Here is a 22,861-nt window from a genome sequence, read left to right on the forward strand (position 1 = left end):
GGCCCTGGCGTTAAATTCAGTTAAAATCCTGGACTTCAGTTTCTACTAGGGTCTTGCTGTAGCCAGGAGCCTTTCAACTTTCAGTGGGGAAGACCTGGCCAACAAAAGAGTGAAAAGAAAGCCTTCGTTTCTTACCCCTAAGTGCCCAGGGTGTCTGAGTTTCAGTAGAGACCCCTTTCAGTCCCATACAGTGGGATACCCAGACTACTTGTTGGGAGAACACGACTCATGGAGATCTTGTTAAAATATAGCTTTACTAGGCCTGAGGCCAGGTACTCCAGAAGGAGTCCTAAGTTGCCTTTTGTTGGTTTATTTCTCTTGTGTCTCTCCTTACCCTCAAAAACCCAGTCCTTGAAGCTGTAGCTGTTATTAACTCAGGACTCAGAAGAAACAAATTCTTAGTTGCCCATGCAACTAATTCATATGTAAAATAATTTAGACCAGAAGTGTTTCAGGTTTCAGTCTCTCAGATTTTGTAATGTCTGCATAAAGCTTTGCCAGTTAAGCATACTAACCCCAAACCAAAATGTTCCAAAATACAAAACTTTTTCAGTGTCATGTCAGCATTCAAGAACTTTCAGACTTCAGAGTTTTGGGTGAGAGATGCTCAACCAGTATTAAAAATGAATTTCCTGTAAGAGGATAGTCTAGTCATCCAGAGACATTGGACACAGTGACTTCCTGTGACATTCAGAGGATGACTTTAGCTGTCTTCCAAAATATAATTAGGGTGTCACCAATTAGGCACTCTGACTGCCGATTATTTGCATGTGAAAGAAAAGTAGGCCAGAAAAGCCTCGTAAAAGTTTAATTTTTCCATCAATTTATTTTCTGAATTCCTTAAAAACAAAACAAAAACTGTACACCAAACAAAGCAAACTGACTCATCCTGCAAGTTGGTCTATGTTCTCTTTACTTCTGTTTGCCAGATGATCTTCAATAATTTCTGCAAACAGATTCCTCTTCAACAGATTATATGCAAGAGGTAAAAGCTGGCCAGCTACTTTATGAAAATACTGAAAAACAAAAGAATATAACATTAAAACTCAGAGTAGCAGACAATACAATGAAAGAGCACTTGTTCAGCAAAGCCTACTTCCAAAGTGAATAACGAACTGCTCTCTCAATTAGTGAACAGTGAATCCGAGGACAGGTACCTGGCATTTTGTCCAAGAAGCAATTATGTCTCTCTTAAAACTAATGACATGTCTTGAAGGAAATTCAGAAGAAAACCAAGTTAAAAGCTTCCCTAGCCCCTTAGGTTTTATCAAAATTTTGCATCCCCAGCTGTGCCCTTAAATCCTTTTTCCTTCTCTTCAGGGTATTCTCAGCAGTCAAGATATTAAGCTTTCTTTTCTTTTGTAGCTTCAGTAAGAACAGGTGTGCCGAATACAGGGTTACAAATCACTCTCCCTTTTATCCTCAAACTCTTCCACCCCCACCAAATAAAAGCCTTCATCCCTGTTAAGAGTTATAGTCAGGTTTCCTGAATTATTTTACAGTACTGCTTTTACATATATACAAAAGAAAAACTAGCAATGCTATATTCTTTTGTTGATAACTTGTAAACAAATATTTAGCACTTCACATGAAGTTAAGTACTGTGCTAAACCTTTTCATTACTTGTGTATTATTTTCACAAGTGTGCTATTTAGCTGAGTCACATCTTACAGCTCTACTTATTTATGACTAGGTCCTTTCTGGCAGATTAAGTACCATCCTCGTTGATCAGTGACTGTCATTTTGGCTGTTGAACATTTTGATGACTTTTATTGATAACCACCACATATGAGATAGGCAAAAAAAAGGCAGTATAATACGATTTTAGCAGGGTGCTCAGGATACACTCTTCTAATCAGTGGCATCAACTCCACCTGATAACTTCTAAAATGCAAATTATCAAGACCCACCCAAGAGCAGTGTCAAACCTGGGGAGGGAATGGGGAAGCACCAATCCATGAACAAGTCCTCTAGATGATTCTGATGCATGCTAAAGTTAGCTATTGGTTTAGTCTTGCTCCTTGAGCAGCATTACCATCACCTGTCAGAAGTGTGTAATCTCAGGTCTCATCCCAGACCTACTGAAACACTTTGCATTTTAACAATATATCTAGATGATGAAGAGCCTTACAGTTCAGACACTGACTTTGAAACTAGACTGCCTGTGTGAACTCAGGCAAGCTGCTTTACCTCTATGACTAGGTTACAGAGGAGGTTAAATGAGAAAGAAACGGCCTGTGTGTAGTGTGCACGCACACATGGGCAGATAAATGTTATATATAATAGATACAAAATTGCTGGAAAAAATGGCCGAATATTACACAGCTTGGGAAGATATGACTTAAATCCAGTTTAGCCCCAGAAGCATGAAATAGCTACTACACACTGTCTTTTTTTTTTAACCTAGAGACAAATATAGCTGAGTAAGCACTGATTTAGCTATGAAGTAATTTTTATTTAATTAGTAAATAATTGATATCTAATGATTAATGATATCTCCTATATTTTAGCCTAAAAAGTATATTTACATCATACTTGATGTTCATAATAGTAATAGCATGGTGCACGCCTATAATCCCAAAACTGGAGGCTGAGGCTAGAGGATTGCAAGTTTGAGGCCAGTATGGGCAATTTAGGAAGACCCTGTCTCAAAACAAGAAGTTATAAGGGCTGAGGATGTAGCTGGTGGAGCACTCCTAGATTCAGTCCTCAGTACTACCACACACACACACACACACACAAAAAAAAAAAAAAATCTAAGAATTTAAGTATGATAGCAGATACCCCTCAAGGAAAGGTGTGTGTACCTACTCTCATATGCACACTAACACACTTACCAAACTTAACGGCATACCCCTAAAATTTGTCTAATAGGTAATATTAATCTGAAAGAAATCATGTTGGATATTTGCCTTCACCAGAATACAAGATAGATTTCAAAAAAATACTTTCAGAATGTCTGCTTAAAAATCACTTCAAAAAGTTCATTTTGATATACAAGCTGAATCCATACCCAACCTCTGCTGGAACTTGGGGATATAAATGTGTCTGTAGTCGTGAGTGGCAGGTGGAGTTTTACTCACATGTGAACCATAGCAAAAGAGGTCCATTCCCAGCTCTAGCCCCATGCCATAATCACACTCGTCATTGGCAAACTGCACGAAAGTCATCATTTCCTGAATGGGAGCAAATGCTTTCAGTCTCTCTTCATCACTTGTGGCCTCAACAATTGTCTTGCAAATTCTCTTAAGGTCAGCTGAAAGAAATCAATGATTCAGAGATCATCTATACAATTATAAAGATTATAAACATTTTTAAAGGTAAAAAGACTGGATGTGAGGTTTTTTGTCACGTGACTTCACACTGGTCCTGTTGATGCCACTTAAGTAATTTGCCATGCTTCAGTTTAGAATGGCAATCTTAAAATTTTTCTACTTGGGATTCAAAATGGCTTAGGAGAAAAGACTTCTTGTTTTAGCAAAGTGTGACTTTCACAATGGAGGGTTTTTTTTTTGCGGGGGAGGGGGTCGCGGTTACTGGGGATTGAACTCAGGGCCACATCCCCAGCCCTATTTTGTGTTTTATTTAGAGACAGGGTCTCACCGAGTTGCTTAGCGTCTTGCTTCTGCTGAGGGTGGCTTTGAACTCGTGATCCTCCTGCCTCAGCCTCCTGAGCACCAGGATTATAGGTGTATACCATCATGCCCAGCTTCATCTCACTTCTAATTGCCCTCAAACTAGGCAGTTAGTTTAAATTTGCCTTTTTAAGTGGTTGGAAAACAAAACCAGAACAGGAGTATGCAGCAGACACTGTAGCCCACAAAATGTAAAACATTTGCTGTGGAGCCCCAGACAGAAAACTTGACAAGCTCCAGACCAGGCCATGCATTGTGTTAGGAGCTAGATTAAAAGAAGAAAATACCCTGTCCTAATTATTATATATTTTTTTAAAAACTAGTGATTTTTGAATAAAAAAACAACAAAAAGACAACTATGTAAAAGACAAGAAATTATTGCAGAATTAAATCTTCACCAAAATGTTTACCAAAATGGGAAAGTACAGCCATGGAGAAAGTGTAATTTGCAGTAAGAAAAGAAAATCTCTAATAAAAATTTCAAGAATAAGAAAAAAATCAGTGGCCTCACATTTCTATTTTGGCTTTTTCAACATTTTCATTATTTTCTGAATGCCAATGTACATCAGATCTCAGGATGCAAATGAGACTGAATGTACTAAATATCTAATCAGACTTCCTTTTGTTAAACTGTAGTACTTTGACAAATTGCACTTCCTTGAGGATAACCCAGTAATGCATGGATTACTGAAATCAACCCATCTCTAAACAAGGAGATACAAGAAATGGTTCAAACATTAATAATTGCACTTAAGAATGACATGTGATTTAAAGTTATAAGGCACAATATTCTGATAATACTGGCTAAAAAAATATGGTGATTATTGAGGGAAGTGAAGATATACCAGGATTTTTAACCTGCATATGAATATCATTTGACTGTCATGATGACCATGCAGAATACATGCTGTTATATGAGGTGACATAATGTGCTTTGTTCCCTTTCTCACCTTTGCTATCTAGTATCACACTGGATAAATGACCTTTATTACCTATATTCCTCACTATCTAGTTAAAAATGGTAGTGATATTTATTGGTTTGAAACCTTTTTAAAGTTAAATACATTTTAAATAAGTTTCACAATCTTTTTTTCTTCAGAAAAATCAGCGCCAATAATTTCAAGGAAAAGCATAAGCTTCCTTCAGAACCCTTTCTTAAGGATTAAAAATAGGTGGTTCCTTCCTGTCCTCATAAGATACAGCTAATTGATCAGGACCCTTAGAATCTATCTCGCCACAGTGCTCCAGGCAATCAATTAGGGTTGGTATGGAAGTAAAGATCTATTTGTTTTAACCAACAGTTTATTGATATTGTATTTTCAGTTTTTGTCCCTGGCAAATCATATGGGCTGGGAAAAGGGAAGCAACTTATAAGAATTACTAGGCTAGAAAAATACTGAAGAACAGAGATGAAAATATTCAGCTCAGTATCAATATAAGGATAAAACATGCTCTTTCACCAATAAAACATTCTACAGAAATTCACTGAACAGAAGACCAATTTTAATTACGTGAATATTTAAATGACTCAAAAACGAAGGCTTAAATGTTACTACTCAAAACACTTGATTTAATGATCTGGGAGGTCTAATACTTAATTCCTATTGCACTCTGTCACTGCTACCAACTGGAATACTTACGCTAAGCCACAGTGGTTTTGTCTGAGAAAGATTCAGGTAACTGTCTAAGCAATTATTCTCACTTTGGGTAACAGTATAAACACAACAGAAAGACCAAGTAGGAGATCTAATTCCCTCATTTGCTAGTACAAATAAACACTGTGGACCTATTTCCCTTCTGAAAATGGAAATAAAATCTAAAGAGTTGGGTGAGGATTACATAATATGTATATAGCATTTTGTGTAGTGAATTAACAACATTTAAGATTTTGCCATAAACTGGGCATGCTGGTAAACACCTGTAATCCCTGGGACTTGGGAGACTGAGGCAGTGGGTTCAAAAGTTCAAGGCCCAGCCTCAGCAACTTAGGGAGACCGTCTCAAAATTAATAAAATTGTAGCTCCATGGTAGAGCATCCCTGAATTTAATCCCCAGTACTGAAAAAAAAAATGTACATTAAAGGGCATCTTATTTGCCAGGTTAAAATAATAATGTAGGAAGCTTCAAAGAGAATACTGGTGAGCAAAAAATTTAATTGTGACTTGCTGGTTCCTGTTACACATTAAACTGCCAATCAATTTCACCTCCTGGCAAGCAACACTTGGCAAGACAAGAAGATATTAGATCCTTAATTTTATATTTTCTACTACTTTTCATTAAAAAATAATTAAGACACAAAATAACCTAATACCTACAACAGCAGGTTTAATATTGAACATAAAATTCCAGAACCACAACTAAGGTAAGACAACAGGTTTTATTCCAGGGCACCAAGATTTAAAATCTCCCCAAAAGTTTTGTACTGCTGTCTCTATAATGAACACTCTCAACTTTGCCCAAATGAAATGGTAATGATGCTTTTTAAAGCTGTGAGTGGACTAGTGACCAGAGAAGCAGAAGAGAAGGTCACTTAGGATACAAGAAAGAGACTGTACAACAGGAGATAGGGACCACACTCCTTCCCCATCAGAGAACAATTATTTTTGGCTTCCGGGAGGAGATATGGGACAGATCAGCTTGTCTAAGGAAATAAATATAAAACAGACTAATTATACAATTGATATTTTTCTAATATCCACATTAAAGAAAAAAGTGAAATTAAAAATATTTAATCTAGTATTTCTAAAATAGTATTTAAATATATATTCAATATAAAAACTTCTAATGCCAGTTCAACTTATAAATTTACATTAAAATAAAACTAAAAATTCTGTCCCTGTCACAGCAGCCACATTTGAAGTGCTGGTGGTCACAGGTGGCTAGTGGTCACCGTACTCAACAGCTCAGCCACATTCATTTCCCCCATCAATTCCTCTAACGTGGTACGAGTACAGAAAAAAATGATTACAAATGAATACCTGTCATATAAGACATCTCAATCTCAAAGTCTAAGAACAGCTCCTCTAGAGACCTGGTTAAAATGCAGACTCCCGGGGCCAGGGAGATAGCTCAGTTGGTACACAAGTCCCTGGGTTCACTCCCCAGCACCCAAAAAAAAAAAAAAAAAAAAAAAAAAAGCAGACTCCCAGGTCCATCACCAGAGACTAGAATTACCAATGTAAATTAGTTCTGAAAAATGGATGGTCAAATATGTGTGCTAGGCAAGAACACTTGTTTTCACTTGAGAAGGTGCTAATTTTTACTTCCTGTTAAGTTATATGGTTTCTGAAACAGGATGATAAATAAAAGAATACCAACGGGGATGCTCATAAGAAGTGAGTGAAGGGGAAGAAAAAAGAGCTGAGAAGTGATTTCAATTCTTTTTTTAAACAGCAATAATTAGATTTTGTGTAGCAGTTCACTTTTAAAGTGGCTTTCTACTTATGTATGAGTAGTTCAGGATCTTGGGTTTATGAAAGTTAAAAAGTTTTACATGCAGATTATGAAATGTTTACAATGAACTATACAAATGCATACTATTTCAAAAATCACTATTTTGCAAGTTAATGTCAAAGGTTCTGAAAGAGCTAAGAAAAAGTAATATAAGTGACAGGTTAAAATTCTTTAAATTCTTAAACATATTAGCGTACTTTAAGCACTACGAGGCAAGCACTATATGCAAACACTTTATACTCTTACTTAAATACCTCTATGAAGTGAACGTCATTAATCTCATTTTACAGATGAAAAAGACAAGGTTTAGTGAGGTTAAATAATTTGCTGTGAACCTAGTTTTAAGTCAGGCATGACTGACTAAAACCTGAGTCTGCTCTTTATGACTACCTAATTTCTAAATATAAGGAAAAACCTTCTTCCATATATATTAACATATTTGCATATGTTTACATATAAAACGTATTACCGTCTGTTTCAGGGAGCTCTCTGTACCCAACATCATTTTTATCTACTGGAACAACCAAGCCTGCACTGTGAAAGGTCTTTGTCACAACCTAAATCAAAGAAAAAGATAAACAGGAAATTAAATCATGGCAAACAGACCAAATCAAACCAAACAACAGGAAAAAGAGAAAAACCTAAAATAAGCACACAAACCCTGAATATTTCTATTGAAATGTAACATTTCATGATACTTTACTTCAGAAAATTTGGACTCAGGTGAAAATTCAATACTGTCTCCTTTAGAATTAACTGAAAGTCAAAAACTTGTTTTATAAGTGTAAACAATTATAAAAGAATGAAATAAACGACTTTTATTAATTGTGCTGGTCATTTTAAATCTGTATCTGATTTGTTAGGAAGGAACCCGAGTGCTTTCTATTAACAGGAAGCAGGTCAGAATATGGGTTTCCCCTAAGGTCAATGTATCTTCCAGGTAGAAAGCATAAGAACCTGGGTTTAAAAGGAAGACAGAAGGAACAGGGTTCTTTTAGTGAGAGGTAGAGAATAGCATTTCTCTCATGTATCCTGCCAAAAATCACTCCCTATTTTTACCTGGAAAATTTAGGCTTGTTTACAAGCTTCCCCAAAACAGGGCAGTTTCTAATTATGTGGTGCTCTCTGCAGGCAAATCATATAACCTTTGCTTTTGTTAACTGGTAATCATCAGAGAGAAAAACAGGCCCGAGTAGGACCACCACCATCATCATCCTTCCAATCAACATTCTTCTTCTAATTCACACCAGTGGTGTTAGTTTTAGGTTGTTCCTTTACTAAAACATCTGCTTCAATATTCTACTTCTTTGTGCAGTCCAGGGAGAGCTTCCAAGACAGAAGAAGGCCATGTTTCGAAAGTAAACGTTTTTTTCAGTACTGAGATCAAACCCAGGGTCTCGTGCGTGCTAGGAAGCACTCTATCACAAACCTATATCCCCATTCCTTTCTGTTTTGTTTTGAGACAGGGTCTTGCTGTGTTGTCCAGGCTAGCCTTGAATTTGCCATTCTTTGCCTCAGCTTCCTGAGTAGCTGAGATTACACATGTATACCACAATACCCAGCAAATAAACTCTAATTTTAAAATCTTCTCATTTATGTCTCTGTATGTTACTTCATTCACCTATGCCCACTTTGCTGCTTTGTTTTATTGCCAGGCATAGCCTGTAAGCCAACAACTCAGGAGCCTGAGGCAAGAGGATTCCAAGTCCCAGGCCAGTAAGACCCTGTCTCAAAACAAACTAACAAACAAAACAACAACAAACCAAGGACTTGGGATGTAGCTCAGTGAAAGCACTCCTGAATTCAATCCCCAGGACAAAAAAAAAAATTCCCCTAAAAAATATGACACTGTGTTTTATTAAGCCACCAATAAGAATAGCTTTTGCCCAGGACATTTTCAGACAACTGCTCACTATTTGGGGAAAAAAACAAAGTTATGGCCTTATACCTCTCAAAAAATTGCAGCTGGAATTTTAGGATTGATATAACAACAAACCTATAAGTAAACTACTGTGAGGTAAATATTTTTTCTAATATTGTGTTGGAGAAGGAAAAGAATTGACTGACCATATTAAAAAAATATCAAGTTAAATCATAAAAGAATTTAGACAAATTAACTGATGGAAAATAACTGCAAAACATAAAACAGTAAAATTAATAACCAGGCATGGTGGCGCATGCCTGTAATCCCAGTGGCTCCGGAGGCTGAAGCAGGAGGATCCTGAGTTCAAAGCCAGCCTCAGCAACTTAGCGAAGCCCTGAGCAACTCAATGAGACCGTGTCTCTAAATAAAATATAAAAAGGGCTGGGGATGTGGCTCAGTGGTTGAGTCCCTGGGTTCAACTCCTAGTACCAAGAAAAGAAATAAAATAAAATTAGTGTCTCTAAACTATAAGAGAGCCTTGAAAAAGACGAACACTCAAATTAAAACAAAAGGATAAGAATAATCCTAACCCTGATAGAAAAATGGGCAAAGTCAGGCAGGTCACAAAAAAAAAGACAACTGCAAGACAGAGGTAAAAAATACTTCTTTATAATTAAAGAAATGCTAATTAAAACAATGAAGTATAACTATCAGCATGGAAAAAGCTAAAAGGATTGAAAAAAAAGAAAAGAAAAACCCTACAAAACAAGCCAAGAAAAACCAGACACATAACTACCTTAAAATACTTTGGACCTGGCAGTCCTATGTGTAGAACTTGCTTCTAAGGAAATAATCAGATAAGTGTGCAAAGATATAAAAAGGGTATCTACTGCATGGTTGTCTGCAATCATGAAAAATTTCCAGAGACCTAAACTTGGATTTAAATACCATACTCAGCAACCATTCAAAATTATAAGTGATATTCATAATATATTTATATGTGTAAAAAGCAGGCCATAAAACAGTGATAATGAAAGAAAAAGATGATGGTGGTACTGACTTTTCTTTCCCACTCAGACTGAATGACGCACAACTAAACCATTATATACACATACTTTCACAAATGATTAACTGACCTAATTATCCATAAAGAGGTATCAACTATTGGCAAATATCAGAATCCTAATGTTATGAGGAATAACCCTATATAGATACCCTGTATAAGGTAGGTGAAATTCCTAGGCATTAGGTCATATGTGGACAGAATGAGATGCCTTCATTTTATAGCATTATTTAACAAATGTCCATTTTTTAAAATGAAGAAATCTAGGCATTAAAAATGTAAAGTGGCATACAGTTAATTTGTAAGAAGATAGAATGGAAAGAATACCAGCAAGGAAGGTGTGAACTTAAGTCTAAACTTATCTCTCAGTACTTTGGACAAAGCAAAAGCCTCTATAAACCTCAGTGTGCTTATCTGTAAAACAGGGTAATTCCTACTGTTTGCAGATTTTTTTGTGGGGGTAAATGAGGTGACTCATATCAAGACTTGCATTCCAAAGTACCATAAGGTACTGTCAGTGTAAGAGCATTTACATAGTGCTGTATTATACTAAAATGGTTCTCTTATTACTCTCATACTTAAGGACAAAGTCATTAACACGTAAGAGTGGAACTACACTTTTAAGGATTTTTTTTAAAATATGAATTTAAGATCTCCTAATAGCATTTAAAAAACAAGCATACATGTAATAAAAAAGGATATAAAAACATATTTACCAACAGGGAGGATAAAATCAGGGTTTTCTTGTAAGTTCTTTTTTTTTCCTTTGTACTTATGTTTTTACTATCTATGTGTAAAAAAGAAATAGTAAAAAGAAATCTCATGAGCAAGGGGACCAGTATAAACATGAAATTTAGATCCCAATCATGTCTTATTTAAAGTTACAGGAAAGAATTACAGTTAATGGCAGAAAAAAAAAAAAAAAAAAAAAAAAAAAGGCTCTAAGGAACCTGCTAATACATACCACTCCTTGGTGTTTATCCTAAAGAATAAAATTAGCACACTATAGCAACACATGCAGACCCATGTTTATAGCAGCACAATTCACAATAGCCAAACTTTGGAACCAGCCAGAATGTCCATCAATGGAAGATTGGAAAATGGAAAAGAAAATGTGGTATTGATACACAATAGAGTTTTATGTGGTCATAAAGAAAAATAAAATGATAGCATCTACAGGAAAATGGATGGAACTTGCGAACATTAGGTTAAGCAAAGTAAGCCAAACTAAGAAAATCAAGAGTTCTCTGTTTTCTCTCATATGCAGAAGCTAGAGAGGAAAAAGGAGAAGAAAGCTGATTGAGGGGCATCTCATGAAAATCAAAGGGAGAGGAATGGTATAGAGGATAGGGACCAGGGAGACGAAGGGGAGGGAATGGGGAAAAACTGGGAAATGAAATTGGTCAAATTATATTGTTATAGTGTGTGGATGTACAAATACGTAACAATGAATCCCACCTTTATGTACATTTATAATGCACCAATAAAAATATGGCTCAGTGGTTAAGAGCCCCTGGGTTCAATCCCTGGTACCAAATATATATATATATATATATATGGAAAGGAGAATTTGCTAACAACTATTACATCCACAGATACTATCTTTAGTCAAGACAAATTAATAATACAAAATAACAAGACCAGAATTGCTACCCTTCTTAAAGTCATAAGGTGGAAGAAGCGGGGCAATGTGGCACATTCCTATTCCTGCAATCCCAGCAATTTGGGAAGCTGAAGCAGGTGGATCGCAAGTTCAAGGCCAGCCTGGGCAACTTACTGAAACTATCTCAGAATAAGAATAAAAATAAAAAGGGTTGGGACGTAAGGTCAGTGGTAAAGCAACCCTGGATTCAATTCTTATACAAAATAAAGGGGGTGAAAGAAACTTCCTACAATAATTAGAAAGGTGAAAGAGCAACATAAAATCTTAAAGTAATTAAAAACACCATATTGTAATGAGTTTCATTACAATATAATTTTAGCAAACTATTTTTGGTCTTTAGGACCAAAGAGAGAATTGCTAAGACTGTAATTTAGTGTCTACAACTTAGAATATCACTACCCCTGTAGTTTAAAGAAGTGAAGCAGATTTCTAATAACTAAGTACACACTTGTCACCAGTACTAGTTTATTTACCAATAACAAGTACTTCATTTGGCTTAGAATGTTCAGTGAACCAGCTCCAGTAGACAACAGTGAGAGGCCGAGGAGAATGGAAAGTGTGCATTCCAGTGACAAAGGTCTTTCCTCCTCAGAGGTTATAAGAAGAAACTCCCAGAGAATCTTTTTACAGAAGGCATAATTCTGCTAGCTTATCTGTTAGCTTACCCTGAAATTTACAACTGAAAAACCAAAAGGGCCAGAACCCCAGAGGTGCTTGTTTCTTTACACACACTTTCCTCACACTGCAGGTAATGCAGAAGGAAATGGTGATGGGATGAATAAGGAAAGAGGAAGGACTGCGTGTAGATGTTAACTGGAGAAAACTAACAAATCTTAACACACACTCTCTCAAAACACAACTATCTTCGAGGTCCTTAACCAAGTCACTCTAAAGCCTAACTTTGCAAATAAAACTAGCCTCCTCCAAAAATAAAACAAAACCTGGTACTAATCAACACACCTTAGCCATTAAAAAAAGAAATTTAAGTAAATATTATTATGTACAAAGCTGCTTTCACTTAACTTCAAGAAATAATTAACGAATATGACAAGATTAAAAGAGTAGTAGATATTGGCACAAGTTAAGTGACTTAGCTTATGTACTTAGCCTGTGTACCTACCTACAGGAGCCATATGACCCCTGGCCTAGTGCTCTCCTCCTGGAGATCCCTGGAAGGCCATTCAGAGAGTCTCTTAAGGATGGCATCCAACATTTTTAGGATAGGGCTAGAGAAGAGAAGGTGCAGGGGGGAAAGAACCAAGGAAAATATCTGCCTAACAGTATAGCAGTCAGAGATTAACAGATTGAAATCATACTTTCTTATCTCTCTGTTTCATCTTCAGGGTTCTCTGTTCAAGGGAGTACCCCAGTTTTCTGGCTGCTTCTGTGAGTTTTTCATCTATGTTTTTCAACAGACTAGCTTTCTTTTTATCTGTTACTTCTTTAAGTTTTTTCATCAAAAATAATCTGGAAAAGAAGTAAAAGTCCACATTATATTGCTGATCACTATACTAAGTACAAAGAAGCTAAGATAAAAACACCAAATTCCATGAGACAAAGTCTTCAGAATCATTACCAATGGTTCTCTCAAAATTCCTAAGAGTTTTCTTCAAACAAGAGAAAAGTAATATTAATAAAATGTCAGTCACAAAAAGAACAAATACGATTTAAGTTTGTAGTATGTCTTAATTATAGATATTAGAGAAGTAAGAATTGCTTAAAAAGCCACAATTAGGTCAGGTTTTAAACACTGCTTGAATATTAACACTTGGCATGCTGCCTTAGAGAAGTCTGGCATAAGAGGTCAAAGCAGCATATAGATGCCAAAAAGGATTTTTTATTTTTAGAGTCAGATGACACTGTTATATACTTAGGGTCAACAGATTTTTTAAAATGTTCATTTCAAATCTGTATTAAGATGAATTTAGAGAACATGGGAGGAAAGTTTATACAAAAGCACAATCCAAAGCAGTTTTAAAAAGACTGTAAATAGTACAATATGTTAATGCCCAAAATAATTTTATATTTATCATAAGCAGGTTAAGATTTTTATCAGCAGGGTAGAAGGTCAAGAGTAAAAGGAACAGCTGCAGTGGTACCTGAACACACTTGTTGATCCCTCTCTTTGTAGCCAGTGCCAGGTCCCAGGAGGAAACACTTTTATTTGTTACCTACTTTTAAGTTTATAGTGTTCACTATAACAATGCCATGGGTAGAGCATTAGAAAAGGCTTAGAGAACATTTCTAGTGGTGCTATTCTTCACTCCTTTTTATATATCAGGAAACTGAGACATAAAGGATAATCAACTTACTTAGTTCAAAGAGCTACTAGGTGTGTGGACTCAAGTGCCAAAGAAAACCAAACCACCCAAACCACTGCCTCCTGACTGTGACACACAGTTACACTAAATCCTACCTTCAACGATCAGCAGCTATATTCCAAGATAATATATTTATATTAACAATAAAAAGCAAAAGTCATGGAAATGCTCCCTAGTAGTCTACAACTTTGGGTTACCATAATTCCCCTTTACAATAGTGTAAATGTGCTAACAGATAATTACGAATAGAATTGAAATAAAATATTTTCTTACTTGACTGCAGCAAACACATTATCCCCATTTTGAACAATTGTACAATTTTTCTTGGCTTCATTTGTACCAACATATACAGGAAGTTCATCAGGAGAATCCCTGTTTTAAGAAAAGATTAAAAATTCAGTTGCCCATAATTTACATTATCAGTTAACTAGAATTTTAGGTACACAGATAACAATTTTTACCTGTAAAAACAAACACTCTAGGTTTTAGCTCCAAGTTTCTTAGGAATATCTTTGACAAATCTTATTTACACAACAGAAACTAAAATTAAGATTTTTAGTTCCTACTTTTATACCCAAACACAAAGAAAGGGGGAATAGGTCTGTCAAAAGTAATAGGGAAAATTATACACAAAATATACACAATCATTGATCGCCACTATTTTAGAGGCTAAGAAAATGGTGGGAAAACTAAAAAACAGGACAGAGGATTATAAACATTAGAGATGACACTATTCTATTCATGTATGTAATTGAATTATTTTATTGTAAAATTGAGGAAACCAACAGAGAGATGTTAGGTTACTTGTCCTAGGTCCTAGCAAGTTAATGTCAAAGTCAGAAACAGAATCCAAATGACCCAATTTCTAGCCTCATGAGCATTCTTCTGTTTACTTCTTCCTGGGCACATTTTATCTTTTCCTCTATTTATCTTATATTTAATCTCTAAAGGATCTCTATTGGTACAGGTGGACAAGGTATTTTCCACCTCAAGCTACTTTTATTTCTTAACATTCTAAAGCATCTGCACATATTCATTTAATCCTCATAACATTCCTATCAAGTACATACAACTACTATGCCCATTGTTTCAGGAGTGGAAACTGAGTCACAGAAAATCATAGTCACTAAAGACTCACCAAGATAATTAATAGTAGAACCAATCTTTCCAATTCTACAGCCCACTCTAAACTACCAGCTGCCAACATGTCCCCTGAAAGCACCTGGCTTATTTAAATCAAAGCAGTTGTTCTTTTGCTAAAGGAATTTTTCTGAACCCAAAAGGGAAAAGCGGTTTATACCACAAAGGAAAAACCCATGAGTGTTAGCCTGAAGAGTCATTATCCTAGAGTAGGTTAAAAAGTTACAATAGCAAGAAAAACAGTTGGTTCATATAATGACCAACAAGGGGGAAATAAGTCTTTCACCTTGGTAATGCCAGTGAATGTCTATTTATACTCATTAGCAGGACAGTAGTAGCCATATTTTAGAGGAGAAAAAGAAAAGACCCTTTACCTGAAGTACCCCATGTGGTACTGAGTTTTATTATCACCAATAATAATGGTCTGGAATTCAGGAGGATCATAGTAAAACCTCCAGTGAAGATTAAAGTTCAAGACTACTGATTTTTTCTTCATTTTATGTTTTCCAGCCAGGATATCATAAGGACCCACTAACCGAAGTCCAAGACTTGTGGAAAGTGAATCTATAGAGAAAAAAAGTTTATTTAGGCAAACAGGAAATACAGCCCTTTTATTCGTAAAACTACTTCTAAATAGATTATTTCTTTAAAGAGCTTCTAAAGTAAAACAAAACACAAACAAAAACAAAAAGCTTCAGTCATATATGAAGGATGTTACTTGTAAAAATTTCCATGGTAAAGAAATCAGGCATTATCATTAAGAGTTTTAGGATTTCCTCTTAAATTTACAATGAATTAGATTAGTACTTCAAGTATTCCTGTTGGTTCTTATTTCAACCAAAGTAAGACTTCTAAATTGCTATAGGCAAAACAGAGCCAGAAACACCTTGCTCCTGACTACACTGCTGTCAGCTCCAAATACATAGATTAAGGGAGAGACAACAGATAGCAAATGGTGCAGATTAAGAATGGTAAAACAGGGGCTGGGCTGTAGCTCAGTGGTGGAGTGCTTGCCTCGCACGTGTAAGGCACTGGGTTCCATCCTCAGAATCACATAAAATGAATAAATAAAATAAAGGTATTGTGTCCATCTGCAACTAAAAATAATATTAAAAAACAAAAGAATGGTAAAACATTTCTTTCTTTTTTTTTTTTTTTTTTTTTTTTTTTTTTCTTGCTTTACCTCAGTTAATTATCACTTCAAATTCCCTTAACTCCCTGATAATCTATTTGGCCAACCCTAATCCTCCATGATTTCATTCTTTCTCCATTCACAGACCACAGGGGTACAGTGCTAAAGAAAACCACAAAGTCATGAAGTCTATGCAAAGGTACAACTTTTAACTTTAGATGGGCCCCTGCTATTTCTCTGAGAGGAGGTAAGCACTCCAGGCAGGATCTAGTTACATAAGGAGAGGATGCAAAAGAGAAAGAAAATCCTTAGGAGACAACAATGTGACTAAAAGCATGGAAACAGTCTGAGTGGGGAGAAAGTTCAGCTTAGCTGGAGCATGAGGTAGCATATGTCATTTTTAAAGCAACAAGAAAACCAAAACCACCCATCTCACTCACCAGAGACAACAAGGTTAGCAGCCTGGTATATAGTAATAACTTTTCACACTTTCCCCTACTGCAAACAGATATAAATATTTTAAAAGTGAGAACATGCCATTTTATAATCTGCTTTTTGTCCTCCATATTGTCCCCATTTAAATTTTGAGTATTTTCTCATGCTGTTTAATGTTATGATTTAATACAGTATGCATAGAATAGTAAATATCCATCTATTCTCCTACTAAAGGGCATGTACTATTTCTAATTTTTTTCTATTCCAAAATAGCTTCAGCGAACATCTGTGCTAATGTTTGCACACTACCATGACCATTTTTAAGAGAAAATGCTACATAGTTTAAATGTTCTGATATATTGCCAAATTTCAGGGCATGTACCAATATACATTTACCCACATATTGTATGAAAGTGCTAATTTAAAAATTTAAGCTGTACAAAAGTGTACAGTGAAAAGTGGATCCAATGCAAACCAGTGTGAATCTTTTGTATAGCCTTTCAGAAACAGTAAGCACATGAAAAGTACATAGGTACATGAGGGTATGTCCCTGACCTTTAAAAAAAATTAATGGTAGCATAATTTATACTTTTTTATTTAATGTATTTTTGGCATGATACTTTATCATTTCATATAAATCTGCCTCATTCTTTTGAACTATTAATATATACTGAGTAGATATATAGTTGATGGACATTTAGCTATTTCACATTTATTTCAATAAATCTTTGAACATAATTCTGAGTTCACCTAATTCATAAGACAAGTGAAAGTGCTTGTTTTCTTTCACATTTATATGAAAGAATGTCACGAAATTGCCTCTCCTAGTATAATAGGTGACAGTAGCATAGTATTATAGTACTAACACTTATCAGAAACAACATTGGAAATATTTTTTTTCTATGAACTATTTTTATCCTTGTCCAAGTTCTATTATCCTTTTCATTTGTAGGAAAGCCGAATTTCTGGAGCAACTACACCCAGCTGGCTTTTCAGGATCAAGTTCTTCACAGAACTTCCAGAAGTGGTTAGAAATCTTCAGGTAGGGAAAGCTTATAATGATTTTCTACTTCTTTGCGAAGGTCACTGGAGACATCAGCTTCACAGGATTTACTCTTCTTCACATCAACTGCCTTTTCACACTGAAAATTGGCATATACAACTTTGTGTTCTCCAAAAGCAATTTCAGCAATTTTCCTGCATAACACCATTGCTCATTCTTATTCACCCATCTCTCTGGGTTCTCTGTGTAAATGTGCTTTTAAACACTTTTTTTTTGGTTTTGCTACTGGGGATTGAATCCAGGGACGATGACATTCTACCACTGAGCTACATTCCCGGGTCCCATTTTTTGGTTTGTTTTGTTTGTTTCAGACAGAATCTTGTGAAAGTTCCTCAGGTCTGGCCTTGAACTTGGTGATCCTCCTTGCCTCAGCCTCCTGAGTCACAGGTGTTACCCTCCCACCCCTGCTAAACACTCTTTAAGCAGTATTTCTGAGTAAAAGCCTGGGAATTCTTTTGAACCAAGAAAAAGGAACATTTGACCCAGCTCTCCCACTCCTCAGTTCATACCCAAAGGACTTAAAATCAGCATACTACAGTGATGCAGCCACATCAATGTTCCTAGCAGCTCAATTCACAATAGCTAGATTGTGAAACCAACCTAGATGCCCTTCAATTGACGAATGGATGAAGAAACTGGTATATATACACAATGGAATACTACTCAGCTATAAAGAATAAAATTGTAGCATTTGCTGGCAAATGAATGAAGTTGGAAAATATCATGCTACGTGAAATAGGCCAAGCCCAAAAAACCAAAGGCCAAATGTTTTCTCTGATAAGTGTATGACAATATATAACGAGGTGGGGTGGCAGGTGGGAAGAGAAGAATGAAGGAACTTTGGATGGTGTAGAGGAAAATGGGGTGGAAGGGGGTGGAGGACAGAAAGATTGTAGGATGAAACAGTATTACCCTATGTATATGTATGATTACATGAATGGTGTGCATCTACATTGTGTACAACCATAGAAATGAAAAGTTGTACCCCATTTGTGTACAATGAGTCAAAATGTAGTCTGTAAAAATAAAAAAGATTAAAAAAAAAGAACAGTTTATATAGTTGTCAAGAGGAATCCACACAGTAAGTCTTTAAGTACATTTTTCTGAGATAATGGAAACAGAAAACAAAAAAATAAAAGTAAAAAATGGATAAAAGGCAGAAAAATGGAAATATGGCCTCTTTTGGTTATCAAAATGTCATTACGCCTTTTGTTTAACAAGGCACTTTTCACTACTGGGCATGGTGGCACATGCCTATAATCCCACAGACTCAGAAGGCTGAGGCTGGAGGATTGCAAGTTCAAGAGCAGCCTCAACAATCTAGGAGGCCCTAAGCAACTTTGTGAGATCATCTCAAAAAATAAAAAATGGGCTGAGGATGTGTGGCTCAGTAGTCAAATGCCCTGGACCCTGGGTTCATTCCCTGGTATCAAAGAATAAAAAAGTTATCATATCAAAAGCAAATTATCATAAATAACTATGAATAACTGAATATAAGGGAATTAATCAGTTAAAAACATGTTTCTTCAGCAAAGTGTAACCAGAGTTGCCTCAGGGTTATTTAGTGCATTAGTAAGCCTTTCATTTTAGAACAATTTTCTCCTGACATTCCAAATAGAGGGAAGGTGAGCAACAAGGTTAAGCATCAATAGTCTCTAACAAAGTTAGAATAGCACTAAACTCTGGGTGCAAAATTTAATTATTTCAGGAAAGGCCTTTTAATGCCAGAAGTAGGTTAAAAAAAACATCTCCCTAGAGCCTTTGCAACGGAAGTAGACTAGATTTTCCAAAGCCTATTAGATATCTGATATCTGATTTCTACAAAGATAATATGCTTAGTTGAGGGATACCCATCTTTAGTTTTCTAAGTAGCAAACATTTTTTTCTTTATAAGAACCTAGATCTTTTCTTTCTGGATTAAGTTCTTTCCATTTTATTCTACCTAAATCAGTGCTTCCCATATAGGGGCATCTCCCCTACCTGCCTCCGGCCAAAGGACATTTAACATGTCTGGAGAACTTTTTGGTTGCCATAAGTTAGGGGGGAGGGTTCTAGCAGCATTTAATGAGGTAGAAGTCATAGATGCTGCTCTAGTTCTTCAATCCATAGGATAGATCTCCTCATCAAAGATTTATCTGGCTACAAATGTAAATAGTGCTACAGTTGAAAATTCTGACCTAGATGTTTCACATATTTATATTCTTCCACTTTCCCACAGGTTCAAGAAGTTTACTGATGTTATTTTATGTATCAAAGTCTATAACATGTTTATGAATTAAATGATACAATGTTCAGGATGGCACTGTTCCAAGAACAAAACACCAGAACAAAGGGAATGCCTATTGACAGGAGAATCGGCAGTTATAAGGCTTTCAAACAATGGAATGTTACACTTAGTGAAAAGGAAATGCAGTTACATGGCAATAGGGACCTATCTTAATACAGAATTAAATGAAGAAAAAAAGTCATCCAGATTACATGCAGTTTGATGCTGGTGTGTGGTACATGCCTGTAATCCCAGCTACTGGAGACAGTGGCAGAAGGACTATAACAGGGTCAGCCTGGCAACTTGAGACAATGTCTCAAAATAAAAAATAAAAAGGACTGGGTCATAGTTCAGTGGTACAGCACTTGCTTAGCAAGTCCCTAGGTTCAAACCCAGCACCAAAAAACATTTTATATGCATGATAGCCTTTTTATAATATTCACAAACTAAAAAGACATTATATATATGCTCACAGGTGATAAACTATAAAACAAAGGCAAAGAAAAAGAAAGTTCCAGATGCTAGCTATACTGAATAGGGACTACAAGTTAGGCAGGAAGGATGGGGAGGAACATATGTACATGTGGCACTACTGTCAGTGTTTCAGTTCTTGGGCTGGGCATTGGGTTTCCAGTTGTTATATTATTAAATAAACAAGGTAAAAGAGGACCAGAAATTGACCAATAAGTTTATTACAGCCAGATTTATAATGCTTCTGTCCAAGGACATTAAATTATTAAATTGAACAAAAATATTGAAATATGAATCAAAAACAATAATGAAGTCAACAATAACACTTATAGTAATAATTATAAAAAGGAGTAATATTTATTGTGAACTTGTGTCTTACCACCATTCTAAGGACTTTCTACAGATTATCTCCTTTAATCTTCACTACTAGCTTATGAGCTAATACTAGCATCCACACTTTGCAAACAAGGACTTTGCAGTTACGTAACTTTCCGAACGTCCCTAACCAGAAGATTGAAGAGCAAAGATTTAACCCAAGGTTTAAACCTGGCTCCAGAACAGATTCTTAACTACCTCATCATGTTGTTTCTCCAACTACAAATAAAAACAGTAGAAACAAGAAGTCCTGACTGATACCTGCTTCTTTAACTGTCTTTGGCTCAATTTTAAGATGTTAAAAAGCCTTAATGTGCCTTGCTGACAGGCAATTTTGCATAATGATTGATTTTTCTGGGTTGACTTGACTCCACTGATTTCCAGCTGTCACCTTGGGCAAGTTACTTCTCAGTGCCTTGTTCTCTCATCTATAATAAAGGAATACGTAATACCTGTATCACAGGATTGTTAGGAAGAATAAGTTATATTTAAAAACAAGCTGAATAATCTTAGCTAGCTCTTTTGTTAGTACTGAAAGTCTCTATAGGATCATCTTCACCTGTTATTTCATTTTTGATCAAGCCAAAGCAGCTCTTCACTCCAGTTTCAAAGAGGATTTTTCAGCTTTACCTTAATCACACACTAGTTCAGCATCTCCAAATCCTTAACAACTAACAATCTGAGACAGCTGTCCTATTCAGACTGCACACTTAGCCTGGTATTCCTAAAAGCATGCCTCAACATGAAGAATGCCTGTAACCATAGCCCTCTCAACAGTTAATTAAGCTTTCAAACAATGTCCTTAACCAGCTTCAAATTAATTTTTGTAAAACTTTAGATATCACAATGACGCTTCTTTCCTAATTCCCTTGTTACTATTGCAGTGCTTACTGAAATTGTGTAAGAGAATCCATACTTTCTGTCCGACCTCAATAGTGCCTTTATGATCAGTCCTTCTCACTTTCCCATCTCCCAGGCTCTTGCCAGGTAGAATGCTCCTATGTGGCCCCAAATCCCCTACACTTTTATGTCAAAGGATCCCTTGTTTTTCTTCTCTGCCTTGAAGAAACATTTTCAAACACCAGTTGTCTTAAAAGTCTTCTTTAGCAATCTCCTGGAACGTGTTAAATCCTCCAGGGTTTCCACAGCACTTTCTACACGCCAGCGTTATGATCTCAAGCAAAACAGTTACCGTAGAGCGTTTATTCACTTGTGCCCGGTCTTCCCAGGCTGGGGGCTCTACATGTGGCAGGGGTCGCCAGGCTCATGCTGAACCCGTGGCACCCCACATAGGGTCTGGGACGCCGTCGGTTTCCAATCAACGTGGCTGGGTGAATGCATGAACCGTTGGTTGGTTTAATCCGCTTCCCCAGGAACTGAGCCAAGGAAAGTCGGGCAGCAGACCTAAAGGCACTACTTTCCAGGTCCAATCCCCTGGAGGGCGGGAAAGAGCGGCCCTGCAGCAGACCGCTGCTCCCGGGCACACAGCAGGCGCTCAATGATTACGGGATGAACTAAATGTGCTGCCCCCAAATGACCCGGCTACCCCCAAAGCTCCCCGCAGAGCCCGCACAACCTTTCAGGCAGTACCTGCTGCCCCTCCCCAGCGGGCCTGCGCTTCCCGCCGCCGCCGCCGGCCATTCTGCAACCGCAGCGCCAGCGGAGCCCCGAGGTCCGGCTGCTTCCGAAGGTGGCCGACTGCTTCCGGGTTCAAAAGTCACCAATCCGAATCCCAGCACTGCCCCGGGCGCGCCAATTTAGAGCCAAGGCTCCGCCCATGCCCCGCCCTCGGAGGCCCGGAGCCGGCGCCGGCCACGGCCCCGCCCACTCTGCCACCGGAGCCTGATCGTCGTCAGGTTTCACTCCGCCCGCCGCAGCACCTTCCAGGATTCTCCAGACTACAGAGTTTGTGTCCCCGTGACGTGGACCTGAAGTGGGTTGCGGTGGCCCATGCCCGTGCCTGTAACCCTAGGTACTCTG

At 36.9% G+C, this 22,861-nt stretch overlaps 1 protein-coding gene across 1 annotated transcript; it reads right to left on the minus strand.

Moving 5' to 3' along the window:
• Positions 1-733: 733 nt before the first annotated feature.
• On the minus strand, positions 734-22,537 carry HPF1 (histone PARylation factor 1). Its single transcript, XM_079140599.1, is given in 9 exon segments — positions 734-1,016; positions 3,084-3,256; positions 7,558-7,645; positions 12,995-13,145; positions 14,273-14,371; positions 15,514-15,703; positions 17,688-17,736; positions 17,738-17,848; positions 22,472-22,537. Coding segments are annotated over 9 exon segments (1,044 nt in total). The 5' UTR covers positions 22,523-22,537; the 3' UTR covers positions 734-884.
• Positions 22,538-22,861: the final 324 nt, after the last annotated feature.

The sequence above is a fragment of the Sciurus vulgaris genome (assembly GCF_902686455.1).
Source record: "Sciurus vulgaris genome assembly, chromosome: 5".
NCBI classification, from domain to species: Eukaryota; Metazoa; Chordata; class Mammalia; order Rodentia; family Sciuridae; genus Sciurus; species Sciurus vulgaris.